Below are 15,656 nucleotides of genomic sequence, written 5' to 3' on the forward strand. Positions count from 1 at the left end.
TGCACCCAACTGGTATTTTTCGGTCACATATGAGGCATTGCCATACTCGGGAGAAATTGGGGCACAGATTTTGGGGTGCTTTTTCTCCTTCATACCTTCTGAAAATGAAAAATTTTGAGCCAGAACTGCATTTTTGTGTAAAAAAAAGTAATTTTTCATTTTCACTGCCCAGTTGTATCAAAATTGGTGAAACCCCTGGGGGTTTGAAATGTACACTATACCCCTAGATGAATTCCCTGAGGGGTGTAGTTTGCAAAATGGGGTCACTTGTGGGGGGGTTCCACTGTATTGGTGCTTTGGGGGTCTTGCTAATGCGACATAGCACCCACCAACATTCCACCAGAATTTGTGCTGCAAAATCCAAATATCACTCCTTCCCTTCTGAGTCCTGCCACTTTTTGGTCACACATGAGGCATTGCCGTACTCGGGAGAAATTGGTGGGGCACAGATTTTGGGGTGCTTTTTCTCCTTCATACCTTCTGAAAATGAAAAATTTTGAGCCAGAACTGCATTTTTGTGTAAAAAAATGTAATTTTTCATTTTCACTGCCCAGTTGTATCAAAATTGGTGAAACCCCTGGGGGTTTGAAATGTACACTATACCCCTAGATGAATTCCCTGAGGGATGTAGTTTGCAAAATGGGGTCACTTGTGGGGGGGTTCCACTGTATTGGTGCTTGGGGGGTCTTGCTAATGCAACATAGCACCCACCAACATTCCACCAGAATCTGAGCTGCAAAATCCAAAAATCACTCCTTCCTTTCTGAGTCCTGCCATGCACCCAAATGGTATTTTTTGGTCACATGTGAGGCATTGCCGTACTCGGGAGAAATTGGGGCACAGATTTTGGGGTGCTTTGTCTCCTTCATTCCTTGTGAAAATGAAAAATTGAGCCAGAACTGCATTTTTGTGTAAAAAATGTAATTTTGCATTTGCACAGCCCAGTTGTATCAAAATTGGTGAAACCCCTGGGGGTTTGAAATGTACACTATACCCCTAGATGAATTCCCTGAGGGGTGTAGTTTGCAAAATGGGGTCACTTGTGGGGGGGTTCCACTGTATTGGTGCTTTGGGGGTCTTGCTAATGCGACATAGCACCCACCAACATTCCACCACCAAAAATCACTCCTTCCTTTCTGAGTCCTGCCATGCACCCAAATGGTATTTTTTGGTCACATATGAGGCATTGCCATACTCGGGAGAAATTGGGGCACAGATTTTGGGGTGCTTTTTCTCCTTCATACCTTCTGAAAATGAAAAATTTTGAGCCAGAACTGCATTTTTGTGTAAAAAAAATGTAATTTTTCATTTTCACTGCCCAGTTGTATCAAAATTGGTGAAACCCCTGGGGGTTTGAAATGTACACTATACCCCTAGATGAATTCCCTGAGGGGTGTAGTTTGCAAAATGGGGTCACTTGTGGGGGGGTTCCACTGTATTGGTGCTTGGGGGGTCTTGCTAATGCAACATAGCACCCACCAACATTCCACCAGAATCTGAGCTGCAAAATCCAAAAATCACTCCTTCCTTTCTGAGTCCTGCCATGCACCCAAATGGTATTTTTTGGTCACATGTGAGGCATTGCCGTACTCGGGAGAAATTGGGGCACAGATTTTGGGGTGCTTTTTCTCCTTCATACCTTCTGAAAATGAAAAATTTTGAGCCAGAACTGCATTTTTGTGTAAAAAATTTAATTTTTCATTTTCACTGCCCAGTTGTACCACAATTGGTGAAACCCCTGGGGGTTTGAAATGTACACTATACCCCTAGATGAATTCCCTGAGGGGTGTAGTTTGCAAAATGGGGTCACTTGTGGGGGGGTTCCTAAATTTTAGCATCTTATGGTGCCTAGAAACCTACATGGTGCCTAAAAAATAATCTCATAAAAAGGAGGCTCCAAAATCAAGTAGGTGCTCCTTCTATTATGAAGCCTGTGGTTTGGTCAACGTGCACACTAGGGCCACATATAGGATATTTATGAAAACAAAAGAATTGGGGGAATCAATTTTTAGTCACATTTCTCTAGTAAAATGTACTGTGTTCCTTAGAAAAATGTATTAAAATTGCAAATCTGCAAAAAAAATGAAATTTTGAAATTTCACCTACACTTTGTTTTAATTCCTGTGAAACACCTAAAGGGTTAACAAACTTCCAAAATGCTGTTTTGAATACTGTGAGGGGTGCAGTTTTTGAAATGGTATCATTTATGGGGGTGTCTCACATACAAGTCCCTCAAAGTCACATCAGAACTGAACTGGTCCCTAAAAAAATCAGTGTTTGAAATTTTCTTGAAAATTTGAGAATTTGCTATTCATATTGTAAGCCTCCTAGTGTCCAAAAAAAAATTAAAAGGAAGTTGAAATAATGATGGCAACATAAAGTAGACATATGGTCTATGTTAGTTATTAACTATTTTGAGTGGTATGATTATTTGTCTCACAAGCAGAAAATTTAACATTTTGCAAATTGCTAAATTTTCCATTTTTTTCCGACATTTTGGTATTTTTCACAAAAAAACACAGACTGTATCGACGAAAATTTACCACTAACTTGAAGTACAATGTGTCACGAAAAAACAATCTCAAAATCACTGGGATAAGTAAAAGCAAAAAAAAGTTATCCCCACTTAAGTGATACCTGTCAGATTTGAAAAAAAGGGCTCTGTCAGGAAGGCAAAAACTGGCTCTGTCAGGAAGGGGTTAAAAAAAAAAAATCAGTCATTTTGTTTCTAGCTACAGTGGCCGCAATATCTCCTCCTCATCTATCAGGGGTGATTTTTCTAAAAATATAAATATTCTTTATAATAAAGTATCTGTATGGAATTGATGTTTTATTTTAAAATGTAATGATAGAGCATGTGTCTCAAGACCCTACTGGATATTTCTAATATGCTCACTTATCCTTATTTTAAAGGGTCTGCTTGTCCTTCCTATGTAGAATTTATTACATTTATATTCAATAGTGTAGATTACATTAAAAGAATGGCAGGTTAAGAAATCTTTAATTTTATGTTTATTTTTCATTAATAATAATTTCGGTTGCTTTCATTCCGAAGTTTTTTTTTTTTACATTTTTGCAACCTATGCATGTTCCACAATCCTACTGAATTATTTGTTGATTTTTTCATAGACAATGGGCATAACCTTTTAACCAAATTGGATATTAAGTTCGGTGCGCTTCTAAAAATGCACATTGGATTTGTGGGAACCTCTGTACCAACTATGGGGTCTTTATTCAAAAGTCCCCATTGTCTTGTAAGAATTTTTCTGACTTCATGGTGTTGTGAGGAATAGTCTGTTGTAAATGACACTTTTCTGCAGATTTTGGTAATTTTTCTTTTGGAACTAATAATTCTACCCGTTCAAGATCTTTAGCCTTGATTAGGGATTGATCAACAATCATCCCATCATATCCACTGTTGATACATTTTTTCTTCATATCGTTTGCTTGATCTAAAAAAACAAAATCTTTACAATTTCTCCGCAGTCATCTGCATTGGCCCATGGAAATAGACTCAAGCCATTTATTTTGATGGCAACTGTTCCGATTAATATATGTCTGGGAGTCCGTTGGATTTTACCATATTGTTTTCTATGTAAATCACCAAATCTAAAACAGCTGACACTATCGTTTTGATTGAGGTATTCGCAATAATGACGGTATAAATACTGGCACCAGCACTTTAACTCCATATGCCTTGAAAAAGAAACCTTGTGTTTTGAAATGCGTTGGCTTGGAGGAAGTGCGACTATCGTGTGACATAGATCCAAGGGAAACTACCAGGGACATCTGTTGGTTCTATTCCATTCTGCTCATACGTGTACAATACATGTGCTTGGCGAGAGTCCACTATATCACACTCCATGCACTTTTATGTTTTTGATTGAGTTTATTAAAATTGTATATTGCACCATATGCGGTGTCCTCTGTATTTTACATGCGACATCCTGGAGTGGAGGCAATCAATTCAGTGGTGACCTTATCATCCCCTCAAAAAGGGTTATTGTATACTGAAAAGGTATACACTATTCTAAGGGTATGAGTCTCATCATCTTTTACCTGGATAATAGAATTATATATATATATTGTTAAAAAAAAAAATACACTATTACGGTTATTTTCCTTTTCTTTTGAGGCACAATACTGTGAGAACAAAAGAAAGAGGGGAAAAAAGTATGGTCAGCGCCAAGGCATATTGGTATAGTTTTTTATATGTTCCTATATTTGTATGAAAGGTGATTCATATAATCCAATAAATCTCAAGGACAGCAATAGGCGCAAAGTCAATCTACACCCCAACTTTTTGTCCTTTATTTGCTGACCGAATTCATCCTAAAATGACCATGACAATATAGAGCAAATCACTAAGCCCATTGACATACTCTTCGATATGGCAATTAGTTAATACAACATTCACTAACCTTTGCTTCATGATAAGACAGACCAAGAACGATATCATCTCTTTTTGCTTCCTTTAAAAGCAAGTTAAAACGACTTAACATAGCAGCTTTGCACAGCCGGCTTGCCATCGATTGTCCACTTTTAAAAGGTGAGCTAAACATAAAAAAGGCCATTACTTACTTTTAGCAATTCAGTTACTATGATTTAAATATCCGTAATTGTATCCACCTACAGATTTTTGTAAACTACCAAATTTTAAAAGAACTTACCGGTCAGTAATTTTTCCTTGGAATGCATCCACCACTTCCAGTGAATTATCCCCTTGTGACCAATTCAAACTTAGTGTACGATTAATTGCAGCAGTTGACACTGAGTGGGTAGCAGTGACCATGCTTATGTAAGGTCTGTTTACTAGGTAGAACATTGGCAACCTTGAGGTAAGTGCATCATCAATTCGTTGTTTTATAGCAATTTCCAGTCCTCTGGTGTCTGTGCAATTAGCATTACCTGAAATACAAAACCAAGAGTGCTAACAAAAAAAAATTTTTTTATGCTACTCAGGGCTAGATGAATCAAGCTTTAAATTTTGGTTTATAGCAGGAACGAAAAAGTTGCTTAATGTCAGGCGCTGGAATGTCTGTCTTTCCATGGTGGTCAGCCATTGTAATGGTGTGCTTATGTAACACTCTTTCAAATCGGAGATAGAGAAGGAAAAAGTACTCTCTTTTGTTTGGGGGCACTCTTTTAAATTGTCAAAAAGTAGGTCAAGATTTTTTTAAAGATAAAATGTAACTTTTAATGATTTTAGTAAAATAGTTTTGTCAGACAAACAAACAGACAACATTAAACATTGAAAATGAACAGTTGAGTAATACTAATAATTTTATAGAATAAATCTATATTCAACTGTTCGTATAGACCACACTGGTTGCCTGATAGGGAAACACAGTGATCAGATAGTACGGCTTATATTTGAAAGTCAGCCTGTGTCTGAATCAGTGTTTACTGTACCTATCTTTGTGGTAAGGAAGTTTAGATAGCGAAATTTTTCACAGTAATTAGGACCAGGCAGGAAATTGTTCTACACTGGTGCAGTCCGGATATTTACAGATATATCATTTGCAGTATCGCTGAATGAATATGTATTGTAAATTGGTCAATTTGTGCAATAACTGCTTCTAATACTGATTTAACAATACAGAGCCGTGGCTAGGTACTATGTTGCGAGGGTAACCGCTACGATAGAGGGTGTAAAGTATAGATTCAAGTACAAGAAAAATGACACTCACAGTTGAAAAGATTGCGGAAGCTGCTGCTGAATCTCTCAACCGTCCTGGTTCCCTGAGAGTCAGTGAGCGTTCAGCAATGTTATTACTGTATGAACAGTGTCAGAATTTAGGAAAAATGGGGTATCTGCTTTCTCCAGTTAGTAGTGCAGGTACCTTGTTGTATTGAATACAGTGCAGGGTTACATGCTTTCCATACTTAGTTGTAGATGAGAGTACCCCTAGAGGTAGGGATGGTGTTAGTGGGATATAGTGTATATACAGCGTTTTACTTTTGTGGGTAGGTGTGCTGCTTTTTGCTATGTGCTATCAGGTAAAGCATTGATAGCAGATGAACGGCACCTGCCTCCTGTCAGAATGAGAGAGTAGATTGAATAAGTAATAGAGTAAATAGCCTGGGAGGCAAAGGAAAAAGGGCTGCTGTTTGCGGTGTCACATAAGATAGGTGTCACATAAGATGTATTCCCGAGCCATGGAAACCTAGGTGACGGCGGTATACACGCCCCTGTCTGCATGGCAACGGGGACGCGTCATGACTGGCCGGAACAGAGGGTATGCTGGATACCGGAAGTGTGTCTCCGTGCGGGGCACGGTTTCCGGCCGCTTCCGTTCCAGCACCTGAAGCTCTGCAGTGAATCATGACGAAGGGCGGCCCTTCATACACTATAAGGTAGGAACCTTGTGCACCATTGTTTGTTATTGCTTGCTGTTAGCCTGACTAGGGAGCTTAGGGCTCCGAAACTGTTGCTTGAATAAAATTCACTTTCTTCACAAGACCTCGAGTGCCGTGCTGTGTGTTCTCCAAACAGAACAACACCCATTCAACTATATATATATATATATATATATATATAGAAAACTCACTGCAGTGTGGTTTGCAGTTCTTTTGAAGGAGTGAAGCCCTACGAGTGCCGCCCCAGTACCTAGGTACACACATCGACTATATAATAAATATATATATATATATATATATATATATATATATATATATATATATATGACACAAAAAACTGTTCTGTGATCGGCAGCTCCCCACAGTCACTTGGATTGGTGAATAAAGCTTTGGAGAATCTAGGAGTAAGAAAGGAAGCGCTCCATAGTGCGTGTATCAAAAGATATAAAAGTGTTTTATTCTTTAAAAGCCACGTACAGGTCATAAATCACGTACCATTTGCAGCGGTTTCAGACAACCGCGGCTCACTTAGCATGAAACAGACACGGCGGTCTTTGTTGGAGTGGTTACACTCTTACTCACGATCGGCGCCAGGCCACGCCCCTACGTCAGAAGTCTCCGTGACAAAACGCGTAGGGGCGTGGCCTGGCGCCAATCGTGAGTAAGAGTGTAACCACTCCAACAAAGACCGCCGTGTCTGTTTCATGCTAAGTGAGCCGCGGTTGTCTGAAACCACTGCAAATGGTACGTGATTTATGACCTGTACCTGTACGTGGCTTTTAAAGAATAAAACACTTTTATATCTTTTGATACACGCACTATGAAGCGCTTCCTTTCTTCCTCCTAGATTCTCTCTCTCTATATACAGTCGGGCAAAAAAGTATTTAGTCAGCCACCAATTGTGCAAGTTCTCCCACTTAAAAAGATGAGAGAGGCCTGTAATTTTCATCATAGGTATACCTCAACTATGAGAGACAAAATGAGGAAAAAAAATCCAGAAAATGACATTGTCTGATTTTTAAAGAATTTATTTGCAAATTATGGTGGAAAATAAGTATTTGGTCAATAACAAAAGTTCATCTCAGTACTTTGTTATATACCCTTTTGTTGGCAATGACAGAGGTCAAACGTTTTCTGTAAGTCTTCACAAGGTTTTCACAAACTGTTGCTGGTATTTTGGCCCATTCCTCCATGCAGATCTCCTCTAGAGCAGTGATGTTTTGGGGCTGTCGCTGGGCAACACGGACTTTCAACTCCCTCCAAAGATTTTCTATGGGGTTGAGATCTGGAGACTGGCTCGGCCACTCCAGGACCTTGAAATGCTTCTTACGAAGCCACTCCTTTGTTACCCGGGCAGTGTGTTTGGGATCGTTGTCATGCTGAAAGACCCAGCCACGTTTCATCTTCAATGCCCTTGCTGATGGAAGGAGGTTTTCACTCAAAATCTGACGATACATGGCCCCATTCATTCTTTCCTTTACACGGAGCAGTCGTCCTGTTCCCTTTGCAGAAAAACAGCCCCAAAGCATGATGTTTCCACCCCCATGCTTTACAGTAGGTATGGTGTTCTTTGGATGCAACTCAGCATTCTTTCTCCTCCAAACACGACGAGTAGAGTTGTTACCAAAAAGTTCTATTTTGGTTTCATCTGACCATATGACATTCTCCCAATCCTCTTCTGGATCATCCAAATGCTCTCTAGCAAACTTCAGACGGGCCTGCACATGTACTGCCTTTAGCAGGGGGACACGTCTGGCACTGCAGGATTTGAGTCCCTGGCGGCGTAGTGTGTTACTGATGGTAGCCTTTGTTACTTTGGTCCCAGCTCTCAGCAGGTCATTCACTAGGTCCCCCCGTGTGGTTCTGGGATTTTTGATCACCGTTCTTGTGATCATTTTGACCCCACAGGGTGAGATCTTGCGGGGAGCCCCAGATCGAGGGAGACTATCAGTGGTCTTGTAGGCCTTCCATTTCCTAATAATTGCTCCCACAGTTGATTTCTTCACACCAAGCTGCTTACCTATTGCAGATTCAGTCTTCCCAGCCTGGTGCAGGTCTACAATTTTGTTTCTGGTGTCCTTTGACAGCTCTTTGCTCTTGGCCATAGTGGAGTTTGGAGTGTGACTGTTTGAAGTGTTGGACAGGTGTCTTTTATATAGATAAAGAGTTCAAACAGGTGTCATTAATACAGGTAACGAGTGGAGGACAGAGGAGCCTCTTACAGAAGAAGTTACAGGTCTGTGAGAGCAAGAAATCTTGCTTGTTTGTTTTTGACCAAATACTTATTTTCCACCATAATTTGCAAATAAATTCTTTAAAAATCAGACAATGTCATTTTCTGGATTTTTTTTCCTCATTTTGTCTCTCATAGTTGAGGTATACCTATGATGAAAATTACAGGCCTCTCTCATCTTTTTAAGTGGGAGAACTTGCACAATTGGTGGCTGACTAAATACTTTTTTGCCCGACTATATATATATATATATATATATACACACACACATATACACATATATATATATATTCTAAAATATAGAAGCAGAAGAGGAGCGCTCCATGGTGCATGTAAATGATATTTAATGGATATATCACACAAATATAAAAACAGGTAAAGGCAAGTGCTTGTACCAATAATGTAAACACTGTGGGCTGGTTACCACAAGATTTTATCAAATACCAGGGGCACACCGCTCCGATGTACTATCCACAGGCTCCGGATCGAAGAAGACCATAAACGCTGGATTGCGCTGTCTGAACTCTGGATCCACGAGCTGGACGGACACACGTCGGGCAGGACGCCAGGTAGCAGAGGCACGGGTATCACAGGCCACGCCCTAACGCGTGGCCTGTGATACCCGTGCCCCCAATAGCAAACCCTTTGCTAGAAGAACCATTCTCCAGAGTTTCCAGCGACAGTGCAATTTAAAAGATTGCCTGGTTCGCAATGACGTGTCTAAACACCAAAAGCAAGGGGCGCAAAACTTTTTGAAAAAAAGACCTGGATGCTATAAATGCATTAATTGTACCACATGTCGATTTCTAGAAACTGGTGACACCATTTCTCATCCCCATACAGGTGAAAAAATCCCTATCCGCCATGTCTTAACGTGTTCTAGTACCCACGTTGTGTATGTCATTAAACGTCCCTGTGGTCTCCTCTATGTGGGGAAGACCACAAGGCAATTTAACCCCTTCCCGACGGGGCGTTTTTTCTTAACTTTTTTTTTCCTCCTCGCGTTCAAATAAGCGTAACTTTTTTAATTTTCCGGCTATATAGACACATGAGGGCTTTTTTTTTGCGGGACAAGTTGTACTTTTTAATGGTACCATTTACTATACCGTATAATATTCTGGGGAATCAGGAAATAATTCAATGTGGGGTAAAAAGGAAAAAAAACGCAATTCCACAATTTTGCGCTGGTTACGTTTTTTTTGGAGTTCATAGTTCGTTTAAAATGATCGGTTATCTTTATTCTATGGGTCGTTACGATTCCGGTGATACCAAACTTATATAGTTTTCGTTACGTTTTACCACAAAAAAAAAAAATAGAAAATTTTACGGTTTTTCTAATTTGCGTCGCGTCGCCATGTTCTGCGGCTTATAACTTTTTTATTTTTCCACCTACGGACCTGGGTGAGGGCTCATTTTTTGCGAGCTGATGTGTACTTTTTAATTAATACCATTATGGGATATGTGCGACTTTCTGATCTCTTTTATTTAAATTTTTTTGGGTAGGCGATGCGACCAAAAAACGTAGTTTTGGCGTTGGGAATTTTTTCCCGTTTACGCCTTTAACCGTGCGGGACAACTAATGTTATATTTTAATAGATCGGACTTTTAGGAACGCGGCGATACCAAATATGTTTATTTTTTTATTTATTTTTATTTGTGAAATGGGGAAAGGGGGGTGATTTGAACTTTTAATATTTTTAAATTTTTTTTTTATTTTTAAACTTTTTTTTTTTTTTTTTAACTTTTACTACAAGGCCCCCTAGTGTACTTGACCACTAGGGGGCGCGATCGCCTGTACTAGGTTCAGCCATAGAGCTCTATGGCTGAACATAGTGATTTTCAGCACTTCCTATTACATCCTGCCTCAGGCAGGATGTAATAGGAATGCTGACATGGCCAGCACAGGGGTCTACATTAGACCCCTGGCTGCCATGGCAACCGATCGGCACCCTCCGATCTCGCCGCGGGGGGCCCCGATCGGCGCCGGAGGGGGGCGCCCCCCCTCCGATCAGCTATTAAAGCACTGCGGGCGCTTTGCCCGCGGTGCTTAAAGGGTTAAACGGCCACGATCGGCGAACTCGCCGCTCGTGAGAGCAGGTACCTGGCTGTAATATACAGCCATTACCTGCTCTCTTTCAAGCCAGCTCACTCCGTGAGCTGGCTTGATTCCCCCGCAACCGTCATATGACGTACATGTACGTCATATGTCGGGAAGGGGTTAAAGAACGGATGGCGACACACAGGTCGATCATCCGGCAGTCCCTGGAAGGAAAAAAAGTGTTGAACGAGCAGCCAGTCCCTAGACATTTCAGGGAGTTTGGTCACGGTTTGGCCACCCTGAGATATAAAATTATTGATCAAATTCCATTCAGCATCAGGGGAGGCAATCGTGCAAAATTATTATTACAACAAGAAACTAAGTGGATACACCGTCTTAGTACGGTGCACCCGCTAGGGTTAAATGAGCACTGCAGTTTCTCCTGTTTCCTATAAATGCTTTGAGTCTCTGTACTATATTTATGCATAATAGTTTTCGGATATTCTGTTATGTGGTTTTGTATTATGTTCTGTTGATGACTTGTTGCTGATTATCAAGTATCTTTTTAATATATATGTATGCCACTTTTTTTGTTTACAGGGTCGCATGGCAACCGGTCCGGAAGTCTGAGCGCACCGGCGGGTGCAGGTGCGCGTCGCAAGGGACTGACGTCATTCATGACCAGACGGAGGACGGAAGCCAGCTGCCTGACCACACGGTGATGGGGGTGCTATTTAGGTAAGACTTGTTTGTATTGTATTTGAGCCTGATGACGTGCAATACAGCACGAAACGTTGCTTGAGACCGCCGTGTCCTGCTATTTATTATTGGCTTTACAAGACCTGAGAGTACTGTTCATATGTGTTGCCTATCGAGAGAGAGAGAGAGAGAGAGAGAGAGAGAGAGAGAGAGAGAGAGAGAGAGAGAGAGAGAGAGAGAGAGAGAGAGAGAGAGAGAGAGAGAGAGAGAGAGAAGAATAGATAAAGCGCACAGTCAGAAACACTATATAAGATTATAGTAATTTTACTGATATTTTAAGTAGAAGTAAAAACTGACATACAAGGGTTTAAAACAAGGGTAAATCGCCACAAAAACGGCGCTTGTCACCGGCACAGCGGGGTCAACCAGATCTCAGAAGCACGCAGGGTGATCAGCCCAGCGGGGTTTGTCCACCCGCCGCAGGTCAGGACAGAGCCGGATACGTCGTCACAGGACGTCAGCATCGGATAGTAGCCACGCCCAACGCGTTTCGACAGAGGTCTTCGTCACCCGCTGGGCTGATCACCCTGCGAGCTTCTGAGATCTGGTTGACCCCGCTGTGCCGGTGACAAGGCTGGGTAGTGATAGGGGTGTGTGGACATAAGGGAGACTAAACAGGAGGGTGGGGACACTGTGCAGCTTCTGCCAGTGGTAGAGGGTCCAGCGTGGCAGCACAGGATGGTGGCCCTGAGTCAGTGTCTCTGGTACTTGTGGAGTATCACGGCTCCCACGATGGCCATCGCACATTAAAAAATCGCATCACATGCGATTTTTAACAGAAAAGCATCCAAATGCATTGACATTAGTATGAAACCTGTTCAATGGCCCCCAAATGGCATTTTGAGGCTGTACCACCCCCACTATCAATGCGAACCCGAAGTGTGGCGAGCCCGCGAGGGGCGGCGGTACGCGTCCTATGACCTTTTCATACCCCTACTATCCACGTCGGCGTGGAGTTGAGAATAGAAAGTGTGGCGAGCGCAGCAGACCACCAAGCACAAAGCGTGGCGAGCCCCGCGGATACCTTCACAGGTATCCGCGTCCCCTTGCGGGCTTCACAGGTGTCCGCTTGCCACACTTTCTATTCTCAACTCCACGCCGACGTGGATAGTGGGGTTATGAAAAGGTCGTAGGACGCGTACCGCCGCCGCTCGCCACGCTTCGGGTTCGCGTTGATAGTGGGGGTGGTACAGCCTCAAAAATGCTATTTTGGGGCCATTGAACATGTTTCATACTAATTTCAATGCATTTGGATGCTTTTCTGTTAAAAATCGCATGCGATTTTGTCAAAAAACGGCAAAAATCGCATCCCATTATATATGGCATGCGATGGGAGCCGTGATAATCCACAAGTACCGTGTCTCTTCCTACTGGGTGGGAGTTAGGGTGCAGGAGGCTCGGCTATAAGGCATGATAGGGGTATGTGGGCAACACAGTGTCAGCGACTCCCCAGTGGTGGAAGTTACGGTTCAGGAAAGCAGGAAGCTGGTAGTGATAGGGGTGTGTGGGCATACGGGGGACTAAAGAGGAGGGTGGGGGACACTATGCAGCTTCTGCCAGTGGGTGAGGGTCCAGCGTGGCAGCACAGGAGTACATGACGGGGCCCCTGAGTCAGTGTCTCCTCCTACTGGGTGGGAGTTAGGGTGCATGAGAGCAGGAGGCTGGGTGGTAAAGCATGATAGGGGAATGTGGTCAACACAGGGTCAGCGTGTCCCCACTGGCGGAAGTTACAGGGCAGGAGAACAGGAGGCAGGGCAGTGATAGAGGTGTGTGGGCATGAGGGGTAGTAAAGGTTTTTGGCTGTTACTGAGTAGGGATAGGCATTGGTGCAGACGCCATCAATGGTTGGCATTGATGGCGATTGTGCACCCTGCCATCGATAGTAGTAACATATTACTTGGATAACCATCGATTGTTGTAGCTATCGATGGTCATCCATTATATCTGACTGAATAGGCCGTGGGTCAATCAGAACTTGGTGGCGGGACTTCCAGTTGTGGGGGGTGGAGCTTGATCGGTTCTCCTTTGCCATCGATGTAGGGAAACCATCTGGTCCTCCCACATCGATGGCAAAAGTATTCAACATCGGCCATAAACCATCTATTATTTGAAATCATTGATGGTCGATGGGCATCCCTAGAACTGGAGGAGGGTGGGGGACAGTATGCAGCTCCCGGCACTGGGTGAGCGTCTCCTCCCACTGGGAGGGAGTGAGCGTGCATGAGAGCAGGAGGCTGTATAATAGTGGTATGTGGGCAAGACATTGATAAAGGTTGTGGCGCTGGTGCAGAGTACCGTGGGGTCACTTCTGGCAGTGGGGGAACCTGCAGCGCGGCAGCCAGGGCCGGATTTCCCACCTAGGGGCGGCACCTGCTTGTGGCGGTACAGGATCCCCCATTGTCACAGGGGTACATGAAATGCGGGTGCAGGAGTAATGGTGGATGGTGGCTGTGGAGTAATGGTGGATGGTGGGCGTGTACTGTAGCCCTGGCTGGGCGGGGGGAGGTGATGTCAAGGGGGTGTAACATTATACACATGACAACGTTACACACATAAAACACTGGTCTTTTCACTAGGGTGGGCGGGTTTGTGTATGCCGCTGGGTGGGAACGTTAGCAACACAGGGGATGAGTGACAGATCTGGCTAAATATATATATATATATATCAAGGAGGCCGGCACTCAGGACTGGGGGTAATGCCAAAATGACTGGCTCCGGTGCCCTCTTTCAAGAGGGTGTGTATCCTCCAGGAATGTATAGCGGGAATAAGCAGCACTCAGAGGCTGTGGAAGCGGTGAAAACCAATAGGAATATTTATTCCATGTGCAGGGATCAAAACGTTTCGGAGCTCGCAGGCTCCGTCGTCAGTTGAGAGTAAGCACTTTTGTGCTTACTCTCAACTGACGATGGAGCCTGCGAGCTCCGAAACGTTTTGATCCCTGCACATGGAATAAATATTCCTATTGGTTTTCACCGCTTCCACAGCCTCTGAGTGCCGCTTATTCCCGATATATATATATATATATATGTATGGAGAGTATAGAGAGAATCTAGGCTCCTTACAATATTATGTTAATTCTTATGAGAAGAATTTAAACATATATATATAATTTTTTTTTATTGTATAAAGATATAAAGAATAAGATTATATACGATAAAATTTGTATAATATAAGTAGGAACAACTTTTCACAAACAAAACAAATTATATGACAATTCTAAGTTGATCCGGATGGGAGGTGGGGGTGGGGGGAAGGGAGGACGACAATGGGGGAACAAGTGGGAAAAGGTAAGTAAAATATTACACGTAAAACAACATAAATTGCTGTATATCTGAGAGAGATATGTATATTTCCGAGTCTAAAAGCTGAAGTCAGTACTTAGCTGGATATATGGTAAAGAAAGTAGTCTCTTGTAAAACAGCGGACGTCCTTTTCCTTGGTTAAAAACCAGGAGATAGAGCAGTAGTCTCTGGGCTCAGTGGCAGGAAGGATTAGAAGGTGGGACCACACCTTGACAAAGGGGCGTCTAATCCCCGAAACGTTGGTTTATGCTGTGATTTTTTGAAATACACGTTGAAAATTCCTGACTGAGTGCTGCTGCCTGTTATTTCAAACTTACCACAATCGTCTCCAGGAGGCACCTGGGTAACTGCATATGAGGGGGAGTGCCGGACCGAACTACCAGACATACATACATACATATACACACACACACCAAAAGTATTATGTACATACAGTTTTTGTCCCTTCTTTGATATGTGGTGTGGTGATTTGAGCTCCTTATCAAACAGCTATTTTGAATATATATATATATATATATATATATATATATATATATATATATATAAAAAAGGTAGGAGAGCACACTGCTCTAATCTTTTGCACAGCACTATCAGCACTTTCTTAAAGCACACGTCGTGAGGAAAAAGCCGACACGGCTTTGAAACGTCGACCATGCTTTGTATCACTGCTTAATACTTGATAAAATTTGGATACAACCATCGCCCGTGAGTGCCGCCTGTCTGTTATAGGGGTCACCTACTCCTGGGACACCAGATCTATATATAATGATCTGAGTCACTCCTGGGGTCTTGTTTAAGAAGAATAGTGGGTTTAATGATATCAATCCGGCATATGCAAATAAGTCAACGTTTCAACACACATAAGGTATTTTTTTCAAGACAGCATATGCAAACAAAACACAATACCCCGCTCGGCGGCGGGGATACATATGAACGCTCGGCAGCGTATGAGCATATATTTAT

At 42.6% G+C, this 15,656-nt stretch overlaps 1 protein-coding gene across 4 annotated transcripts in view; it reads right to left on the reverse strand.

Moving 5' to 3' along the window:
* Nucleotides 1-15,656, reverse strand: part of ADAD1 (adenosine deaminase domain containing 1) — a 94,621-nt gene that overhangs the window by 23,993 nt on the left and 54,972 nt on the right. For all 4 annotated transcript variants that reach the window (XM_083174413.1, XM_083174399.1, XM_083174392.1 and 1 more), the window contains exons 10-11: nt 4,671-4,908; nt 4,422-4,554 (exon numbers count right to left, since the gene is read on the reverse strand). In XM_083174413.1, coding sequence (XP_083030539.1) covers nt 4,422-4,554; nt 4,671-4,908 — 371 coding nt within the window. The remainder of the gene's footprint in view (nt 1-4,421; nt 4,555-4,670; nt 4,909-15,656) is intronic.

Source organism: Crinia signifera, chromosome 1, assembly GCF_055691185.1.
Source record: "Crinia signifera chromosome 1, ASM5569118v1, whole genome shotgun sequence".
NCBI lineage: Eukaryota > Metazoa > Chordata > Amphibia > Anura > Myobatrachidae > Crinia > Crinia signifera.